A 21,045-nucleotide genomic window follows, 5' to 3' on the forward strand; every position below is an offset into this window, starting at 1 on the left:
GTGTCCATTACTAGGAGCACCGTTTTTCCTAGTAATATATGCTCTTTTGCTGCTTTCAGTTTCAGTAATTCCATCTTATCTGTGGGCGCTTTTCTTCTGGTGGCCTTAATGTGGTTTGCACACGTGGTAATAGAGATCTGTATTTGGGAGAACCCCAGGCCTCGTGTAGTCCCTGGTACAGAGTGCCCACTGAATTGATGCTTGAACTGGGAAAAAAGCACAGTAAATGTTGGAATTTCCACTATGGTTGAGAATTCTATAACCTCTTTTGACAAACTTAATATTGGCTGCACCCATTCTGGGTAATTTGGTGGAAATTCATGTTATGGTGGTGAAGAGACGGGGCCTTGTATGCTTCTTCTCTTTCTGTTTTCTAACACTCATTCTCCTGGGCCTTCCAGATCCTCCCCTAGAAGTGCCAGGTCTGGCTTGGTGCTGCACTGAGGCAATATTTGTTAATAAGGCCCTTTCCTCATCTCTTCTGAGCCTCCGGTTTTTTCTCTGCACAATGAGGGCTTAGACTAGATAACTACTTTTCAGTTTCTTTTAAAGCCATGTTTCCTTTGAGAAACAGAAAATGCAAATCTCTCCTCTCAAACCAACCCTTTAGATTTTGAAAAGTCCTCCAAGGAGTGACATAGCTCTTTGTGGAAAATGAATGTGATTGTGATTCCAGGTGACACAGAAAAGACTCTTCAGAGATTGATTGCAGGGAGAGGGCAGGAAAGGGGCAGTATGTCACACTTTCTAGTGTGAGCACTGGAGCAGGGGCTTGGATTTAAATACGGTGTCTGACGTGGCCTCTCTCTAATCTTGTAGAATGTGATAAACTTCTCTACCTCAGTTTCTTGATGTGTCAAGTTGGGGTGATAATATTTTAAGGCTTTTGTGAAACATTATGCACATAAGCCATTTGTGTATGGGTAGAAACAAGACCTGCTAGGGATTCAGGGATTTGTTTAAAAAAAAAAATCTTGTCCATAGCACTCTGTCTGTGTGTATTTAGTAGTTCCTGAAGGGTGAGGGTGAGTCTAAAGTCCATCGTGGGACAGGTGGCCCATGGTTCTCTGTGCCCCTGAATGCCCCCTCCTCCCCAGTCCTCTTCCTCAGTCCAGGATGAAGTTCCCTAGTAGATTTACTCAGAGGTCTTGTGAAAATGGCTATTCATTTTATTGTTTCACCAAGAAGGGCTGCCATCATGACCTCAGCCCTCCCCGGCCGCCACACCAACCCGGATCCCACCCCGGTCCATGTCCACTGGCCCCGCCAACGGCGCTGCCGAACGTTTACCGTCTGTGAGACGCCGCCCCAGAAAGGATGTCGGCCGCCGACTGACGCGGCCAGAACTAGTGGCCCGGCCAAGCAAGCCGCCATCCCCAGCAGCAAACACCGCCATGGCCCCGGGCAGCTGCACACTTCCGGAGCCCGCTGCCTGCCCCAGAAGCGCACGCCAGCCCGCGAGGAGCGCGGCGTCTTTATCCATGGCAACGCCGCGGGGCCCTCCCCTAGCGCTTGCGTCTGCGTCCTCCCGAGGCTAGACGGGCAAGGGCAGAACTTTCGGAGCCAATGGGAGCAAGGGCGCGGCCAGGACGGGGGTGGGGGGAGGCTTATGGGGCAGCTGGGCGGGGCCGGGGCGGGCGGGGCCGCGCGGAGGTCCTCAGCTGCAGGTGGCACCGGCCGGAGGCTGGGCCAATGCTGCCAACAGTGGGCGCGGCGGCGGGGCAGCGGGGCGGGGGCACCCTCACCTGTCTGTGTTCGGGGCTCAGCCTGGGCTCCGCGGCCTCTGCTTGCACCCGAAGTGGACCCAGGCTACCTGTGGGCAAGATAGAGGACTGAGCCCAGGCAGGCACGGCTGGCCAGGTAGGGCACCTGAAGTGCAGATCCGCCAGGCCGGCTGCCGGCCTTGAATACGCGCTGCTAGGCAGTTTCCAAGAAGACGGGATCTGTCCCAAGAGGGGAGGTAGGGCAGGGTGCCAGATGCCTGGTTGGGTGCGGTCTTACAGGAGAGCCACGTTGAGAGGGTGCAGAGCAGCCCCTGTGTTGGCGGGGCTAGGAATTTGGGGTATAGGGTGGGGATGATGTGTGCCATTCCCTGTGGTCTCCCAAAGAACTCGCACCCCCAAGCAAAGGACCCTGCTCCCTCCACCCTTCACTGCATCCCCTGCCTTCCCCAGCACCACCGCCCCTGCCCCCGGAGGGTCCCATGACCTCTCCCCACACCAGGCACCGTCCCTGTTACAGGTACTTATCTCCTGGTGGTTCCAGCCCAAGGGTGGGGGCTGTATCTGACCAGTTAGGATGCCTGGAGCCTTTGTATGAAACCTCAGACTATAATGCAGGCGTGCACAGAGGCCCCTCAAACAGGATTCCCTGCATTCCCTCCCCACCACGCACCCACAGCGCAGCTGCCACACCAGGCCAAGCCTGCTGGAGGACCGCTGTTCCCTCTCCACCTGTCCCTGATCAAGAGTGCACCGCCCACACTGCTGGGTATTTAGTGGGCCTTAGAAGAGCAGCTGGTATTTTCATGGACAAATATTTGCTCTTTTGGGAAGAGTTGAGTGCAAAGGGATGTAGGGTATGCCTTTTCTGTTGTCCTGGAACTGGTGACTAGGATGCAAACTTAAGTCAAAGCAGTTTTTAGAGAGAGCCGCAATATATCTTACCCAAAGATCACTGTTCCCCTACAAAGGCAACACCACCTGGCGGGTGGGGTCCTGGTCCCTCTTTCTGGAGGTTGGGCTTTGCACCCTCCAGCTGGGACAGAGCCCGAAACAGCTCTGAACACGCTCCAACAGGCTTTCCCAGCACAAACTGCCTTTATTTTGAATCTGGCTGAAGGAAGCAGCTGAGAAACCTGGGTAAATCTTCCTGGGTGTAACCATGCCTTTTGTGCTGAATGAAAGAGCGGCTCTCCACATGCTAACAGCTTAGAACTGAATGTGTGTCGAAGCCTTCATGCATGTAGCATGTTGGGAACAGCGTTTCATGGTGAGGGGAACTCTATAACTTACATGTGTATGGGAAAGCCCTCACTCCAACAGGGTTTTCCTGCACAAACTGCCTTTATTTCGAAATTGGCTCTTGCTGAGAAATCTTGGTAAGTGTTCTTAAGTGTAGCCATGCCCATTATGCAGGATGAAAGAGCGGCTCTACACTTTTTCACATCTCAGAAATGAATGTGTGTTGAAGCCGTCATTCATGTAGCGTGTTGGGAACACAGAATTTAGTGGTGAGAACTATGTAAATTACATGTCTATGATGAAGCACTCTCTCGAGCCGGGTATTCCAGTGCATACTGCCTTTATTTCGAAACTGGCTTCTCAGAAGCCTGTGGTCTCCACTGCAGGTCTGTCTCCAAACCCAGGGCCAGCATGGTAACTCTGCTCCCCCTGTCTATTCTGGAAGTTCTAGGTGTCCTCCATGGCCCTTCCACCATTATGTTTTTGGAAAACCCCGCAGATGGAATGGGCCTGAGAACAGGAGAGCTGGATGCCAGAAGCCACTGCCCAGTGTGAGGCTCCTAGGAGGGGCATCTCCTCTCCGTGGGCTCTGATCTAACCTCCCCTCTCCCCCACCCCCACCCCTCTCCTCCTGCATTTCCTGATTGATCCCTGGATAATGGTCCATACCAGGAATGACCTGGGAGAGGTTTTATGAGTCTTTAAGTGGAAAAAAAAAAAGAAATCTTTAGACAAGTTACTGAAAGTAACTTCCAGCTTTACCGGGAAAGACCTCATTCCAATGTTTAAGGCTAGTTGACAGGGTGTCAAATTGCTTAACCACTCACATCTGAGCAAGTGCTACCTCTCTCTCCAGCTCCCCGCAGCATCCACCTGTGGCAACTTGGCCAAAAGAAGGCAAGAAAGCTCTTTCCCCTCGCCAGCACCAGCGTGGCTTTGGAGTCAGTGGAGGCTGAGAGAAAGAGCCCCGCCCTGAGGTTTGAGGGGCCTCCAGCCACAGCCAGAGGAACGGGGGTTTCCAGAGTGGCCCAGCAGGGAAACCAGGCAAGGCCACCTGGCCCAAGTCTTCCCTGCCCAGAGAGCCCCATGAACTGCTTTGGGCCACACTCCCCGTTTGGGCCCCCTGCAAAAAGATACCACGGGAGCCACACCTGAGAAGGCAGAAGGACAGCCCTTTAGCCTGGGGTCCCAGCAGGTGTGTCCTGTGAGACCTGTGGCCACATAAGTTCCTTGTCTCTCCAGGTCACTGAAGGGACTGTGCTGGGCATCTTGGTGGTCAGGGACATGGGAACACCTCTAAACTCTGAAGAAGGACAGAGAGACTCTTCCTGGAAGCAAGGATTCCAGGGAGACACCTTGCCCAGAACTGGGGGACTGTGTCCTGAGTAGACCCCTGGGAGGCAATGTGGGGCTGTGGGGTCCTCTTCTGAGAAGGGAGCAGGTGAGTTTTCCGGGGGTGGGGTCCTGCTTTGTCCAGATATGTCCTTGTGTAAGACTCACTTACAAACACCTCCAAGTCCACCTAGGGGTGGCCCCAGAGGTGGGGGTAGAGGAGGAGAGTGAAGGGTGCAGACTTAGGGCCCCCTGAGCCACCCAGGGAGCCAAGGGTCAGTGGGAACATCTTGGGAGTCTAGTGCAGGGGTGGAGGACGAGCACTAAGAACATGCCAAGTCATGCAATAAAGTGACCCGTGACCACGAGACACAGGTGGCCGTACACCAAAAGAGGCAGATAGAAATTTAGACCCAGGATCTGAGAACCTTGAGAGGGGCTGGAGGGTCCCAGGAACCCTCAGGAACAGCTCTTCTAGGGGCACAGACATCCCAATACACACATTTCTCATGGAAGCTTTTTGGGGTGCAGAGTGAGTTACCAGGATCCTGAACTTAGTATGGAATCACGGTTCCTGGCAATAAATTGCTGTCATTTGTCCCTGGACATGCACAGGGGAGCTGACTGCTGTGGGGGTCACTGCAGGACTAGAATCTTCTGGTGTCTGCTCTGTGACCACAGAAACCCAGGGGGATTTCTCAACAGGAGAACCTGGAGACCATGCCTGCAAGGACCACCCTCATGGGATGGCCAAGGAGCTCGTGGTACCCAGGTCACCAAGTGACGAAGTTGTGAGGTTGCCTGGGGAATCGTGGGGGCATGTAGATTTCTGAGGTCAGCACGTGGGCCCAGCACTGCTGGATGGTCTGCACAAAGAGGGGCCTGCCCTCCTGATGATGGCTCTTAACACCTGCAGGGAAACTGCTCCCAGGGCTCCTGGAGGTCCATATTGAGAGTGTCCTGCCAGCCTTGTGGGGTCACCTTCCCCTGATGCAGAAGCAGACCTCTCTCCCTTGAGGCCCAGGGGACACCTGGCTCAGGTGCCACCTGTGTGCCCTGGACACGCAGAGCCCCAGAGCTCTGGCACAGCCTGGGGTGTGGTGGTGTCCGGGCAAGAAAGGCCCTGGGAAGGGGGTCATTCAAGGGCAGAGGCCACTCTGCAGGGATGCTGGACCTGGCAGCAATGCACTGCTTCAGTACTCCCTTGGGTTGGGTCTCCAACCTGTGGGATGGAAGGGCCACTCCTTCCTGTGTTGCAGTCGGGGGAACTAGATCCATCGTCAAGGTCAGCCCTGAAAATGGAGGCTGCGCTACCTCCATTCCTGGAAAGAAAATCAGTCCCCTCCAGTCCAGGTGATTCAGAAAGTCATTCAGCAATGTTCGGGGCCCCCACTTTAGGCTTTGAATTAGAGCTGAGCGGCTTAGGAGGCCAGATCCCTGTCCGTGGCTCCAGGAGCAGGTTTTCTGCTGGGGGACAGGATCCTCACAAACACCTGTGTCTTTGTGGGACACTCCCCTCTGACAAGCTGGGAGGCAGGGTGCAGTTGTGGGAAATCGTGTTTACATGAGCAGAGGGCCACCATGTGGTGGGGGCACAGGAGACTGTGAGAATGAGTCCCACAGCCTTTCTGGAATCAAAAAACTGGCAAATGTGAAAAAGTGCATAATTTGTTTTATTGAACAGGCTGCTTATGTACGTTTGGAGGACCAGGTTCAAGGACTCAGCATCCCTCCAGGACAATAGCCTCAAGAGAAGAACAGACAGAGCAGGAGGAGATCTGGGGTTTCTCCCAGGAATGAGGTGGAACAGGGATTTCTGCAGATTTGCAAGGAGTCCCCGACCACTGAGCATGGGGTTACAGCCCCACGAGCCCCTGTCATGTTTGGCTTGGGCTCTGGTTCTGGCCTGCTCATGTATTCTTCCAGCAGAGTTCCAGAAACTCAGAGGGTGGAGTTAGAGGGGCTGCGTTTGGAACTTAGTGAGGAGTTGGAGGATCCTTTATATTGAGTCCCTTCATCCTAATCACCGTAGCTGAAGCCCAACACCCCCCAGGCCCCCATGGTTTCCGTGGAGGGAGAACAAGCCTGGCAGGCGACCTAGGGGTCCCACTACTGTGTCCTTCCCTTGTCTTCGTTCCCTTTCACCCCGGAAGGTGTGATTGTCTCGTGTCATGGTGGCCTCCACAATGTCCCTCCCAGTAATCTCTCTTCTCCATCAGGTGGGGTTCCCAACCCCGCTCAGCCTTCTCTGCATGGATGCTGAAGGACCAGGCCCACCTGAAGTTCTGAGCTCGAGCAGTAAGGTGGAAACAAAGAAACCAATGGAAAAAAGAAGCAAGTGATTGTGGCAAAGCTCCCCACCACAGAGAAGCTGCCCTGAGTGGAAGGGAGAGTGTGGGCATGCCCGTTTGTTTCCTATCTCCCAGTGCTCTTAGCTTTCTTATTGCCTACCTGCATGGTTACAACAAAATGATCTGCAAAACTGAAAATATTTACTCTCTCGCTTTTACAGAAAAGGCTGGCCAGCCTCTGGTCCGGTACCAGGCAAGAGATTGGAGTTCCTTTCCAGTTTGGAAACATCTTGGCAGGCCCAGGTTTGCAAAGGTCTTTAAGAGTAGTTACGGAGTTTTGCTTTTAAACTTTTTTACGGCTGTATATACTTGTGAGATGTGGTTGTGATGTATAATTCTGAGCCGGGATTTTCTCAAACTGTTTCTCACTTCTTATACCAGACATTCCTAAATTCCAAGTGGAACTGCATATTAAGGAAGCCATGGAATTTAGCAAAAGGATACAGATCTCATTTCCTTTTAAGCATCGATGTACCTCCATCATGGCAGTATTTGTTATGTGTTATTGATAGGGGAACTAAGTAGTAAACAGATTAATAGAAAATAGGGGATTTTAGGTACACAGGTTCATCTTTTCAACATTGTTTGTAATATTTGCAGTTTAAGATGACCATTCCTGAGAAACAGGCAGCCTCTTAGAATGAAATAGCATTTCCTCTGAACCATAATTAATTTTTATTTTGTAGACAGCAGGAAGGGTAATAACACGTCACACATTTGGGGACGTCAAAGAGAAAATGTAACTTTCTGGGAGCGCACTCCCCCGCCTCCCCCTGCCCTTTTTACTGTCCCATTCTCCCTGGAAGGCTCTTTCTTATCTTCTGCTCATGGCTCCAGTAACTCTTTCTTCCTCCTTGTTCCTCAGCTGGTAAGGTTAGTTTTCTACTTTGAACAAGCAAACAAGCCAACAGAAGAGAAATTTCACAAGCAACTCCCAGCACATCCGCTCGCCTTCTGATGTCTGTGACCTCACTCTCGGTGCCCCACCGCTTATTAAAAGTGGCATCGAAAGCCAGTTCCTCCAAAAGTCCCCGAGGCCCCATCCCTCCCATCTTCTCTGGGTTGTCACTCCCAAAACCATCCTCTCTTTCACTGCCTCATCTATTTTGTTCTCCTGCTAGTTGGCACCATCAGTATATAAACGTCCATCCTCTTAAACCAACAGCACTCCTTGACCCTAATTCACCCCCACCAATTGCCACCCTGTGTCTTTGCAGCAAATCTTTAAGGAGTTGTTTAAACTCACTGTCTGCATCTTCTCTTGAGCCATCCCCTTTTACACCCATTCTGGCTTTTCGCCTGATCCCTCGCTCTATGGAAACTGCCCTGTCAAGGCCATCAGTGACCCCATGTTGCTAAATATAGTGGTCAATTTTGACTCCTCATCATGCTTGGCCCCTCGGCAGCATTTGACCCAGCTCTTCCATCCCTCCTACCCCGTGTTCCTGCTTCACTCAACCCCCAGCCCATCTCTCTGTCTGTTTCTGCTTTTGGCCTGCTGGCTGGTCCTTTGCCAATGTCTCCTGTTTTTTCCAAACATATACTGTGGGTGTTCCCCAGGGTGGGTTCCTGGGCCTCTCCTCTCTCTCTCTGCTATTCCTTTGGTGGAAGCAACCCAGCCTTGGAAATTGGCATGCCATCAATTTCTCGATTTCTCCAAAATTCCCTGATTTCCCCTTTCCATCTGAGCCTTTATCCCTGAGACTCACATCACATTCTTTTCCTTTCATTCATCTTGCTTTCACATTCATACATATGTTCTACTATGAAATTACTTTTCCAAATTTTGAATCAGTACATATATATCATGTAAAATGCTCAAATATGTATTATTTCCACTAAGATGCTAATTCTACCTTAGAACATTTCTGCACTTCTGTATTTATGTGAATAAAGCGAATAGTATTTCTACAAGCCTCATAGTTAAACACTGTTAGTTTGGGGCTATTATGTAACATGAAATAATGGTACATCAACATAGTCGTTTTTCATTTATTTTTATGTAACACCGAGATGAGGTTTTTGCCCTGAAGACTGGTTTTATTGAAATTTTACCTACGTTACGGACAGTCAGTTTATGTGAAAGCCCTCATTTCTCCCCTTTTTGATATATGCTCCATTTGGCTATATATAACATATAACTTGGCATGAAACAAAATTCCCAAATCATTCACATAATACAATTAATATGTTTAATTATATTTTTTAAATGTTAAAAAGAAAAAGAAAACAGATTCCTCTACCTATTAGGCACTTCTGTGGCAATATGTAACACACCCCTTAACCATGACATTGAAGAACTGAGCTGATACCAGCCCCTTTCCACCTGCTCAGCCCCACCTTTTCCCATCCCCTTTCCCATCCGGAGAGGACATCCCTCCCATTGTCCAGGCCCAGATGTTGGAACCATGTCCTTTCTCTCTCTTTCTTTTACACTCACAGACAGCAAATCCAGCTTGTTAGAAAATTCTGGATATTCTGTCTTAATTAAATACCTGCTCTCTGCTCCCCGCCCTCCTAAGAGCCACCTTCAGCCTTTCCTGGATACCAATAGCCTTCTGTTTCCATCTTTGCTTTCCTACAATCTCTCATCCATACAGAGTCAGAGGGAGCCTGTAAAAACATACATTGGGGGTGGTGGGTGTTGCTCAGTGGTAGGGCGCATGCTTAGCATGCTTGAGATCCTGGGTTCAATCACCAGCACATTCATTAAAATAAATAAATTACTTCCCCCCAAAAAACACAAACACAAAAGCATAATTTGGACTACATCACCCCTCCCCTCAAAACTCACTAAACGGGTCACCATGTCATTAGGAGCCAAAGTCGTCACAAAGGCCTCAGGACCCGGCGTGCTCTGCCTCTCTGCCCACACTCTCCCCCTCACTCTGGGGGCCTCTGGCTCCGGCTCTTCCTTCTTCCTCCGGATCTATTCTGCTTCAAGTTCATTACTCCGTGAGATCTGCCAGGATTGCCTTATTCTCTCCTGCCTGCCTCCCACCCCACCGCCATCACCCGAGTTTGCTCATATCACTCTTTTTTAAAAATTTTTCCAAACTCTTGCTACCCCAACATGCTGCCTGTTTCCTCTGCTAAAATTCTGAGCCCCCAGTGATGGGGAGTCATGTCTATTTTGTTGACTGATAAAGCCCGAGAGCCTTGGGAACGGTCTAGTTAGGAGATTCCCGTATGTAGTAGGAGCTTATACACATTTGCTGAATGAATGTAGATGCCCTGGTCCAATCCGATGGAGCACTTCTGTGACGTGCTCAAAGAATAACTCTCCTTTCCACCTGAGAGGGGGTGACAACTTCCCTGCTGATTAAAGGCAAGAACTTTTTGCTTTATGCTGTTAACCTTAGGCGGGGAGACTGGGGGATCTTCATATATATTTTTAAATTTGGTTCACTCTGCAGTTGGTCTTTGGTCTCTGTATAATTTTGAGAAACTCTTTATAAGTGATCATTCTTTGATCAGATTGAACAGGTTCCAGGGGGAAGGACCAAGCCTGTCCCATCAGCCATCCTATGTGTCTTGTCCTGGGACCCAGTGGATGCTCAGCATGTAAGTGAACCGACAGGAGTGAGTGAAGAGATGGGAGCATCTCATTATTGTGGCGGATCTCTGTCCAATGCCTTGAGATTTGGGGAAGGGTTTACGAGTGCAGAAGGGAGAGCTCAGGTCCTCTGTGCTTTTCCTGAGTGCCCTGGCCTTACCCATTCCCCCAGCCCCCTCTGGGCAGCCAAGACAAGGAGCTGGGCCACCAGGGGTTGTGCTGATCAATAATCCACCTTCACCCCAATTCCGGGGGTAGGTACACATGGTTGTAGACACTGGAGTCAGGTCCTTGGAGGAATTCCTCACCGAACTATGTTTTGGACCTTTTATTTTTCTCTAGAACCTCCAGCTGAAGAAGATTGTCTTAGACACATGAAAGTTGAGGACACCTTCTGTCCCCTCGCAACCCAGGTGGGCCTGGGAGTCTGCTTTTTCTATAGCCGATGGGCTCGTGTTGATTTGGGCATCCCTGTGCCTGAATTCCTGCAGTACACTCGGTGGTAAGGATGGGGGTGCCTGGCAGGGAGGGAAGCGGGTTGGGAGACTGTACAGCTGGGCTGATGTTAACCTGGGGTGAGCGGGAGCTTGCTGATGCATGGCATCTCGGGGCAGGGAACTCTCCACACTCAAGAGGGGTTCCCACTCCCGCAGGGTCCCTTTGATCAGGGTGCTGGGCTGTCAGGGGACCACAGGGGTCCCAGTGAGGATTAGGGTGCCTTCAGGCAATGGGAAGTGTGGGGTCCAGTGGCAATTGAATTAACTGTGCACCCAAACCCAGCCCCCACCTCTTTCAGCCTGTTTCCTAATCTGCAAAACTGGAATGTTATTAAACATCTCGCGGGGTCATTGATGGGCTGGGACAGACTACACAGTCAGGAGCTGGAATTCTTCTGTCCCCTGATTGTTTGCCTTCTTTCTGACTATTTGCTCTCACAAGCTCAGTCTCTCTGTCTCTCGCTCTTTCACTTCTAAGTTTCTCTCATGCTCTGGTTTCATTTGATTTCCAACCACCGCCCCTCCCCTCCGCCAAACTCCAGATGAGTGAACTTGATTTCTATGTGTCAGTTCCAAATTCCCAGGAAAGATGCTCTGTCACCCTCTGGATCTTCTGTCCAACCCATGAGTTGTGGCCAGATGAGCGAGTCCCTCTGGGACCAGCAGAGGGTCTCTGCCCAGCCCCCAGCCACCACTGTGGGAGCACATAGCTCTCCGTGGAGGAAGTACTGGCTGTGACCTTGTGTCACTAAGTGTGAATTTATGTCTTCTCTTGAACCACCTTCATCCTCCTAAACAAAGATGAAAATTAAACACTCCCGGGATTTGTGTCATGGAACACTCAGGGTGGGGGCTAATGGGGCTGGAATTTCTGCTGTATTTAAGGGGCTACAGTGAATCCCCAACGAGAGCCTGCAAAGGGAACAGCACCAGCCCCACCCGGCACTTAGGGCGCTGAGTCTGCGTGACGTTGAGCCAGGCTTCTGACCACAGCTCAGGGGTCTGGTCTGACCAGTTAGCCTTTGAAACCAACCAGCTTTGGATTCCTCAATCCCACCCTGAGGTTTTACCTGAACCATCAGCTTCTGTATCTCTGAAGACAGATGCTGAGGACCCTTCACGTAAGCCGTTCGCACAGCCCTGTTCAGGCCTTTGTGCTGCACGGTCTGCCCGGCGAGCTGACCGAGGTTGGTATTTTACTGATGTTAGAAGTAGTCTGGTTTCCCGATGTACTGTTTCACTGAACAAGCAACAGAAGCCACTTCTCGCTGATAAAAGCAGAAAAGGGACATAATGAAAAGATACTGGGAGGGTGTGTGGAGTGGCCAGGACCGGAGCCAACCCAGGAGCTGTAGGAGGTGTTAGGGAGCCCCAGGCACCAGGCTGGGAGGGGTGCTACCGGGCCCCCTGCCACCCCAGAAGGGACCCCCCTCCACCCGACCCTCCACCTCACTCACTGCAGGTTCATGTCCCGGCAGGGCCAGGTCACACTGAAGCCACCAGCACACACCTCAGTTGGGGAGCTGGCCCCGTCTGAGCTGCGGGCGTGCCTGGTGTGGGGAGAGGCCCAGTTAGAGGAAGGCAGTTCCCCTACTGTTCCGAGTTAAGGTGCAAGTCAGTGCCCATCACTCAGGAGAGCCAGGCTGGACGGACCTCATTGTGGTGACTAGGCTGTCTGAGTTCACTTATTACTTTCTACGTTTGAAGGCCCTGGAGGGAGAAAAAGTGAAGGTTCTAGTACTTATTTTGTGTTTCCCACGTACCAGGTGTGGTAAGCAAGCCACTTCAGACAAGGCCCGGAGCAACCACGTAAATAGGCCACGGAGCAAGTCGTGCAGTCAGGCCTCTGTGGTCCCGAAACCCGTGTCCCCATCTGCTCCATAGTTACCAGTGGAAACTAGGGGGATTTATGGGACTGTGTGCTCCTGTGGGGGCTGGGATATGTGTGTTTAAGTCCACATCTTCAGAAACTCGGCTAGAACCACAGCCACTGATTGCACGGTGGCAGAGGAAGGGAGGATTCCAGCCTCTGGTCCAGCTCGTGTGGAGCTCAGAAGTTCTTCCTCCTGTCCTGAAAATAACACCAAATCTGAGGGAGCTGCAAACCCACTGCTCTTCTTAGATCCCAGAAGACTGAGGGGGAAAGCTGCTTCCAACCCAGAGAGGTTGCAAAGGGAACAGCGGGCAGGCTTGGAGAGTCACAGCTCCCAAGGCAGAACCTGCTTTTGTAAGAACCCCGGGGGCAGGCAGATTTAACAGGTCCCTGAGGCCAGCAGGAGGCTCAGTGTGGGGAAATCAGAGTGTGGCAACTCCAGGGGGCCAGTCAGAGGGGCCCCATGCTCTTTTTCATGTATTTTACATCCAGGACCGTGTCCTGTTCTCAGAATGAAGGTCAGAGGATAACTCCTCATGCTTCCTGCCTGGAGAGGAGAAAATAACTGTATTGAAATACACCCAGAACATTCTGTTTCATTGGGGGAAGTTGTTTTTTGTTTGTTTTTTTAATGAGAAATTATTTTACCAGAGCCTAACCAACCTGGGAGAAGGGAAACCCCTTCTGTGTCACCCAAATTGGGGTGGGGGGAAAGAGACACACTTGTGGAGGTCACAGCTCAGGGCATAGGCTCAATGAGAACTAATCACAGGACTGCAGATGCCCTGCTCTGTCCCGCTCCCCCAACACCTTACCTCCATGTCAGTAGGGCCCGTGTGTAATAACAGGAATAATACTAACAGAAGTAAATGTCTCAGGAGTGTCTAGGGAAAACCCAAAGACAGCGGGGAGATGAAAACAAGGACACACAGGCTGTTTTAGCCTCTCACACCAATAGCTGTAGCAAACTACACACAGCCCAGCCCCAGTAGATAAACAGACAACCTCACAGAAGAAATTATTTATTTTGGTTCTCTTACCCAGTGCATTCCATGGTGCATCCTCGCCTAGAATTGAGTGGAAGCAAGTCCATCTCAGAAGGGACATAACTGAAGAGGGATGGCTTCCCAGACTCTGAGGGGCAGAGAGAGCACCAGCCTGGGTTAGAGAAAGGTGAGGGGTTGGGTAGGGTGTGGGCTGCCTTCTTCCCCATATAAGGAACCTTCCTGAGGCCAGCACAGTAGGAGGGAGGGCCATGGGGTGGAAGCAGCCAGACTTCATCCTGAGAACTGTTGGGATGCCTCAAAGGGACCATTCAGGTGCCCAAACTGGGCCCTGATTGAGGGAGCCAGTCGGTCTGACTCAGAGCCCAGGACTGAGGTGGGCTCACAGCAGGCCGGTATTACTTGGCCGGATCCATTTCACTTCTCCGAAGCCCTGTGTAAAACATGAAGCGTGGACGGCCTGGTGAGCACAGCTCTGCCCTCAAGACCGGTTTCAACTCCTCTCTTCCCAGAGAACAGCATCTCTGAACCCGTCCTGGGTGACCTCACAGAGATCACCCTAGTGGCCCAGGCTAGTGACCAGGAACATGTACCTTCCTGCAGGCAACCCCTGACGTCCACTGATGCATCATATACTGGCAAAGAGTGAGTCACTGTGCATTGGTCTAACAGCAGAGACTCTGCCAAAGGCCCAAGAGGTGGTGTGTGGGACATGCAGGGGTGCAGGAGTGTAAGCAGCGCAAAAGTGTAACTGGTGACAGGGGTGCAGGGGCTGTGGAGGGCGCAGGCATTTCAGGGGATGTGGGGGTGGAGGGATGCAGAATTGCAGAGAGTAGCAGGGGTGCAGAGGTGCAGGGAGTGTAGGGATGCAGGGAGGTGCTCAGGGACCTGGCCAGGATAAGAAGGCAAGTGCACATCCTTGCAGTCAGCCTGACCCCGGTGGGCTATTGCAATGCTTTTGGGCTGCGGCGGCGGCGGTGGCGGTTGGGAGGCTGCCCTGGCAAGCCGATCGATTTCTTCTCTTCCCTGCAGCCTGGCCTGGGGTGGGGCTTGGCCGCCGGAGATTCGCCAGATGTTGCACTCCAGGTAAGCTTGCTCCTGGGAGGTGGGGCGGTTAGGTCAGAGGGCGGTGGCAGCGGCAGAGGGGCGGAGCGGGCCTACCCCTGGCGAACGGGTGGAATAGCTGCCTTGTCCCGGCTGCTGGGCCTGGGAGCGGCCTCTTCTTCCCCAGGTCGCCGGACACTCCTGTCCCACTCAGCTTGCTGAGTGCGGAGTAGGGGCGGGGCCGTTAAGGTGCGGGACCCACGGGGGGAGGGAGGCTGCCGCGGGGGAGCCGATCAATTCGCTCCGCTCTCCCCAGAGGCGGAGCCAGGGGCGGCTTCTGCTGCCCTAGAGGCGGGACGCGGGTCTCCAGATGAGCTTGCTCCTGGGAGGCGGCGGCGGAGGCGGCAGGGGCAGGGGATGTGTTCCAGGGAGTTGCTCCATTTCTTCTCTCCCCCACGGCCTGGCTTGGGGGCGACGTCTGCCGCCGGAGATTTGCCTGAGGTCCGACTCCAGGTGAGCTTGCTCCTGGGAGATGGGTGCGGTGCGGTCAGGGGGCTGGTAAGGTGGTGGCTGCAGGCATAGGGAGGCTGCCCCGGAGGAGACTGTGGATTAGCTCCATGTCTGCACCGCGTGGCCTGAAGGCGGCCTCTGCTGCTCCAGGTCCCGGGACACCCCTGTCCCACTTTGCCTGCTGGGGGCGGGAGGCAGGGTAGTCAGGGTGCAGGGGTGGCGGTGGTCGGGGGCCTGCAGCGGGGGAGCGGACCATTTGCTCCCATCTTCCCCGCGTCTTGTCCTGGGGGCGGTCGCTGTTGCCCTGTGTTATGAGACGCGTGTATCCTAGTCGGCCTGACCCCGGGAGTTGGACTTGGTACTTTGGGGGTGGTGGCAGCAGCGGCAGGTTTTCCCATGGAACTTGTCCATTTGCTCCCACTTCCCCCCATGGTTTGCCCTGGGGGCGGTCCCTGTTGTCCCAAGTTCGTCGGACGTCCATCTCCAGGTCAGCCTGCTCCCTAGAGAAGGCCACTGTGAGGTCATGGGCAAGAGTGGTGGCTGCTGCGGGGGTAGGGGCTGCCTTGGGGAGCTGGTGGATTGGCTCCCTTCTCCCCAATGGCCTGGTGTGGGAGTGGCCTCTCCTGCCCCAGGTCACCAGACTCACGTGTCCTACTCAGCCTGCTGGGGGAGGGGCGCCCTGGGCGGTGCCTTTAAGGTGCGGGGGTGGCGATGGCGGGGGTAGAAGACCTGCAGCGCGGAGCCTGTCAATTTGCTCTCCTTTTCCCCGCGAACAATCCTGGGGGCGTCCTCTGCTGCCCAAGAAGCCGGATGCCCGTCTCCAGGTCAGCTTGCTCCTGGGAGACGGGCCCGATGCGGTCAAGGGGCAGAGGGAGTTGCGACGGCTGGCTGCCCCGCCTAATGGGGCCACTTCTTCTCCTCTCCCCTGACCTGGCCTGGGGACGTCCTCTCTGGCGCAAGATTCGCCTGACACCCCACACCTGGTCTGATTACTCCTGGAAGGTGGGCGCGGTGAGATCAGGAGGTGGAGAGGACAGGGGCTGCCCCTGGAGAGCTGGAGGATAAGCTCCAATCTCTCTGCAGGCCTGACGTGGGGGCGGCCTCTGCTGCCCCTCGTTCCCAGGTCACACTTCTTCGGGTCATATTTCCCCGGGGTTGCGGTAGGGTGCGGGGGCGTCGGGGTGTTGGCGGGGGTATGGAGCCTGTCACTCGGGAGCTGGGGGTTTAGCGCCCATCTTTTCCGCAGATTGGCCTGTGGGCAGCCTCTGTTGCTCCAGATCGCAAAGCAATTTCCCTGACAGCTTAGCCACCAGAGGTGGGCAGGATGGGCTGAGAGGGCTGAGGCAGCCGCCAAGGCAGCGACGGAGGGGGCTGTCCCTGGCCAGCTGGTCAATTTGTTCCCATCTCAACCTTTGCTGCCCCAGTTTCGCAGAACGCCCTTCTCCAGTTTATTCTTCTCCAGGGAGGTGGGCGCAGTGCATGCAGCCCGAGGTCTGGGCTCTCCCTTGGGAGGGGCAGAACTCTCTTGTTCTCCTTTGTCTTTATTCTTCAGCGAAGTGGTTACTGGACGCAATTCTTAATTCTGAGAAAGTGTAGCCTGTGTTATGGAAGAGCTGCTGGACAGTGAGGTTTCTGGGTGGATTTTCACATCAGCTGATGCCCCAGGCAGGCAGGAAAGCTATTACTCAGAGCTTCTTAGTCTGGGGTTGGGGATGGCCCCGCCATCCTCGCCATGCTTTTTAAAAATGTGTTACTCCCCTCTTTTTCCTAGGTGACATTTTAGGTTATTGGGTCTCAGATTGCTGGCACACTCATCCCTGTTCTCAGACATCTTTTAAACTTGGGTGAAGTGATAAGTAGGGGAAGATGATTTACTGAAAGGTAAGAATACTTAAATTCGCATTAAAGCTACATTCTGTCAATCTTTCTAAAATGATTTTCCTCTGATTCTAAATCCACGACCTAGTGAATGTTGTACTCCTGTGTAAAATCATTGATCTTCACATCACATTTGTTGAGTGGTCAACGAGATTTGTTAATTAGATTATTCCTGAAAGGAAAAGTTCAGGCTTTTCAGAATTCCTTGTCTGATGTCACCCAGGCAGTCACAGTAGAAGACAGAGCTGATATAAAAATCCCTCAGCTGCCTGAACTGCAAAGCTTCTGGGATTACTGATCCCTGAAATGCAGGTGACTCTTGATGATAATCTGGGGGATGGTTTAAATGATCAGATTCTTCCAGTCCTATAAATGGGTTCCGTGGCCCCAGCCCCGGGAGAACTGGACATAAGGGCCATATCGTGTGTGGTGGGATGGGAAGGCAAGGTGTAAGAGCTGGAATCACTGAGATTCCACACTCGCTAAACACAGACTCCAGAGCCTAATTGTTGTCAGGTTCTGTTCTGGATTTGAGAGTGTGTTCATACATGATTCTTGCCCTTCTGGAGTCACTGCCTGGGTGGAAGTAACCTTTACATAGATCTGTGTAGGATGACATTTAAGTAGATGGGCTGTTATGGTTCTCAATGTGCCCAGGCTTGCTCTTCCAGGCACTCGTGGGACTAACGCGAGTCATGTTATTCACTCATTCACTGATTTATTACCCTTGAATTGATCACTCGTCCCACAGTAAGTGAAACAAGGTAACAGGAAGCTGAGTTTTGTCCCCTCTCCTATCACTGATTGTTTTTCAGTCGGGCGCCCTGCGTATGCATTGTGAAACGGTGGTATTTCGTGCCCAATGGGGCAGCACTGTCAGTTCTGAGAATCAAGGGAGACACATGGGTAGGACAGCACCCTGTCACACATGGCACCACCCATCCCGTGAGACAGAATTGTCGATGCTCAGGTGACCCGATGTAGACTGCGGTGCTAAACCTGAGCATGTTTAGTTATCCTGGTGGCTATGAAAATACAGACTACCAGTCGCTACCTCTGGAGACTCTGAGGGTGTGCACCCCAGGATTCTGCATTTTAGGAAGCAATTTAACGAATCCTGATGAAGAGATCTGAGTGTCCCACGGAGAAACACTGGTGTGCGAGGCACCAATATTGAGGATTCTCAGGGAACGATGTCTTTTTAGGATGGTCCATGGGCCCTCACTTTAGACTTTTGCCTTGAGTTTAATTGTATGTGTTCAGAAGTGATGTCTTTCAATTCCAGTGCATGTCAGCATGCTCTGTGCAGGGATTTACTCTCAGTAGATGGCAAAAACTATGATTCTTCAGGTCACCGAGCTACACTGTGAACGATATTTTATTTTGGTTTTCTTTGTAGCAATGCAGAGTCTCCCGAGAAGAGATTTAGACTCAACAGCTTTGTGTCAGACTTTGGAAGACCGCTGCTGCCCAAGGTGTTCTCTGGCAGTGCAATGACGAATCTAGGTCCCTCTTTCACTGCTACATCAATGAAGTGGACCACTTGGACAAGGCCAAAGCTGGTATCCCTACCATAGCCCTTTACAGTGTTATTCGGCTCCAGGAAGCCATCAGATGCAGCAGGTGTCCAGAGGAGGAGCCGAACAGACTCATGAAATGTGACATCCCCAACTTTATCAACACGGACCAGAACTCTGCCTTTGTGGAAGATGATTTCCTGATTTTGTAACTACCGATTGTTCTAGAAAATAAGCCAGTTGCCCAGAACTCACACAAAGACTTGAATTGAGAAACGTGCTTTCTCAGGTATCTTTCTGAAGATGTGAAGTCTGTCTTTGTATGGAAGGAAGTCCCCTTTCACAAAACTGAATGTGTTTGTGTCTGAGAGAGGGAAATGGAGACAGAAAGACGAAGAAGCAGAAGAGAGCCCCCTCAGAAGAGATCTAGTTAAGGTGAGTTTTTGTGCCTTTAAAAAACATTTGGGGTTTTAGGGGGAACAAAGTATTTACACTGTCTTATTCTCCTCATTGGAAACCTTGGCCCCGTCGTCAGAGTCAGCGGCCTTGAACGGGGGTTGCACGCTGCGTTTCATCTGGCACTGCCACTTCCACGCTCTGCCTTTAGCACGTTGCTTTGCCTGTCAGGGTTGCCACCCTTTTAACTGTAAGGTGAGGAGTCTGGAGTAGATGATCCACCCCAGCTCTGCTGTTTTGCAAATTTCTGATTTCGTATTCGGATGAGTCTGGGATACACCCAGAGCAGTATAAACCAGGCCCTACCTCCTGCCTATTGCTGGGGCATCCCTCAGGTCTGTGCCTTCTACTCAACCCTTTACTGAGCCCAGCTTTTGTCAGGAGCCCAAGTGCCTACCGGGATGGCAGGGGACTTGTCTTTCGTGGTCACGGTGGCCAAGAATTCTATTGGTGTGCTGAAACAACTCTTCTGAGATCCTCCACCCACCCCTGCTCAAACCTAATGACAGCACTACGGTTCCTTTCCTAGGAGGAGGATCAATCCATGGTGCATTTTATGACAATCCTGTCCCCAGGGATGCACGGAAGTTTATCAGCTGAGTGAGGGGAGGTGCCTCTGTGTCCCTGTATCTCTGTCTGCTGACAGTTCGCTGCCACCGGCTACTGAACAAGAAAAGTGCTATTCACCATGTTGTGTGTTTTCCAAATGTGTAGGTGATGGTCTTGTGGCTCGTGCGTGGGCTTTGATTTGGGATGGTGAAGGGCTTATAAATACCTCATCAACATGTATTCGAGGTGGCCTGGTGCCACACAGATTTGATTCATGAAGGCATCAAGCCTGCACACTGGTTTGGAAACAACTTGGTTTTGATCATTCACACTGCATGCATGACTCGCTGCTAATCTCTGGGTGGTTTTTTCATTTCAGATTTATTCACCCCATGTCTTGCTTAAGCTGAAAAATACATTTATTTCACCAGAATATTCTCTGATTCTTTGTTTACACACATCCAGTTTTTTTAATTCCTTTAAAAATGATTCTGTGTTTATAATGCCTCCTAATTTCTATCATCTCTATGTTGCCAGTGGCCTGAGACATGCACCAGATTTGATGCCGGAACAGTTCCACCAAAAGAAATCCCTTTGCCGTAATATCTTTTGAGGAAAATATTATTCTTTAAGGCTCTAACAGTAAATCGTAGAAGAAAGCATGGAACATTTCTTGTAGTTAATACATGTTCATGCGAAAAGAAATGATATTTTCATTAAACAATGTTGATTTTAATAACTTTTACAAATGTGAACATTATTATTCATAATTTAAGTAACCAGATAAAACCACAGTTATTTATTATGAAGATTGAAAACTATTTACACGGTCTCTTAATTAGAAGTAGCTTTATTAGAAGACTGAAGGGTATTTAAAAGATGGAAAAATACCCATGATGACACCATCATTTTTATTAACTAAATATCAAGAACTGTGCAGGGATAAGATTTAACCCTCTGCAAACTGCCAAGTTAGCATGAGGTAGTTTGTGGATGCTGCCAGAGGACAGGACACTCCCCCAGGATCAGAGACAAAGGACTCCCTGCCAGCACAGAAGGCAGCCTGTGGTTCAAGTTCATATTGGTTCCTGAGTTCCTTTCCTATTGCTGTTGTAACAAAGGACCACAGACTCAGTGGCTTAAAGCAATACACATTCATCTTCTCACTGTTCTAGGGTGCAGTAGTGCAAAGTCAATGTCAGTGGGCTAAAACCAAGGAGTGGCCAAGGCTAAGTTCCACACCTAGGCTCTTGGGAGGGATTCATCATCCTACCTTTCCCAGCTTGCAGAGGTGCTCACACTCCTTGGCCCAGGGCCCTGTGTCACTGTGACCTCTGCTGCCACTTTACATCTCTGTCTCTGACTATATAGATATAGAGGAAGAGTCTTCTACATCTGGTGTGGACCCTTTTTCCTACATGGACATTGTATCCTTATTTATGTGCAGATGAAAACCCCTTCCCTCCAGGGTGCGGTGGCATCAGCTCACAAGATGACCACTCTGGGCTTTAAGTG

General features: G+C 51.6%; 2 protein-coding genes across 2 annotated transcripts in view; both read left to right on the forward strand.

The window, feature by feature from the left end:
• The first annotated feature begins 6,416 nt into the window (after positions 1-6,416).
• On the forward strand, positions 6,417-18,682 carry LOC140687535 (uncharacterized). Its single transcript, XM_072944651.1, has 10 exons — positions 6,417-6,689; positions 6,808-6,899; positions 10,124-10,210; positions 10,545-10,615; positions 11,799-11,886; positions 14,089-14,221; positions 14,609-14,662; positions 14,937-15,133; positions 16,902-17,011; positions 18,408-18,682. The coding sequence occupies exons 4-8, from the start codon at positions 10,577-10,579 to the stop codon at positions 14,992-14,994; spliced, it is 372 nt and encodes a 123-aa protein (XP_072800752.1). The 5' UTR covers positions 6,417-6,689; positions 6,808-6,899; positions 10,124-10,210; positions 10,545-10,576; the 3' UTR covers positions 14,995-15,133; positions 16,902-17,011; positions 18,408-18,682.
• Positions 18,683-18,685: 3 nt separating this feature from the next.
• The window catches only part of LOC140687541 (uncharacterized), a 41,795-nt gene continuing 39,435 nt past the window's right edge, over positions 18,686-21,045 (forward strand). The window contains exon 1 of the mRNA XM_072944659.1: positions 18,686-18,960. The gene's annotated coding sequence lies outside the window, so the exon portion shown is untranslated. The remainder of the gene's footprint in view (positions 18,961-21,045) is intronic.

The sequence above is a fragment of the Vicugna pacos genome, chromosome 20 (assembly GCF_048564905.1).
Source record: "Vicugna pacos chromosome 20, VicPac4, whole genome shotgun sequence".
In the NCBI taxonomy this organism is placed as follows: Eukaryota; Metazoa; Chordata; class Mammalia; order Artiodactyla; family Camelidae; genus Vicugna; species Vicugna pacos.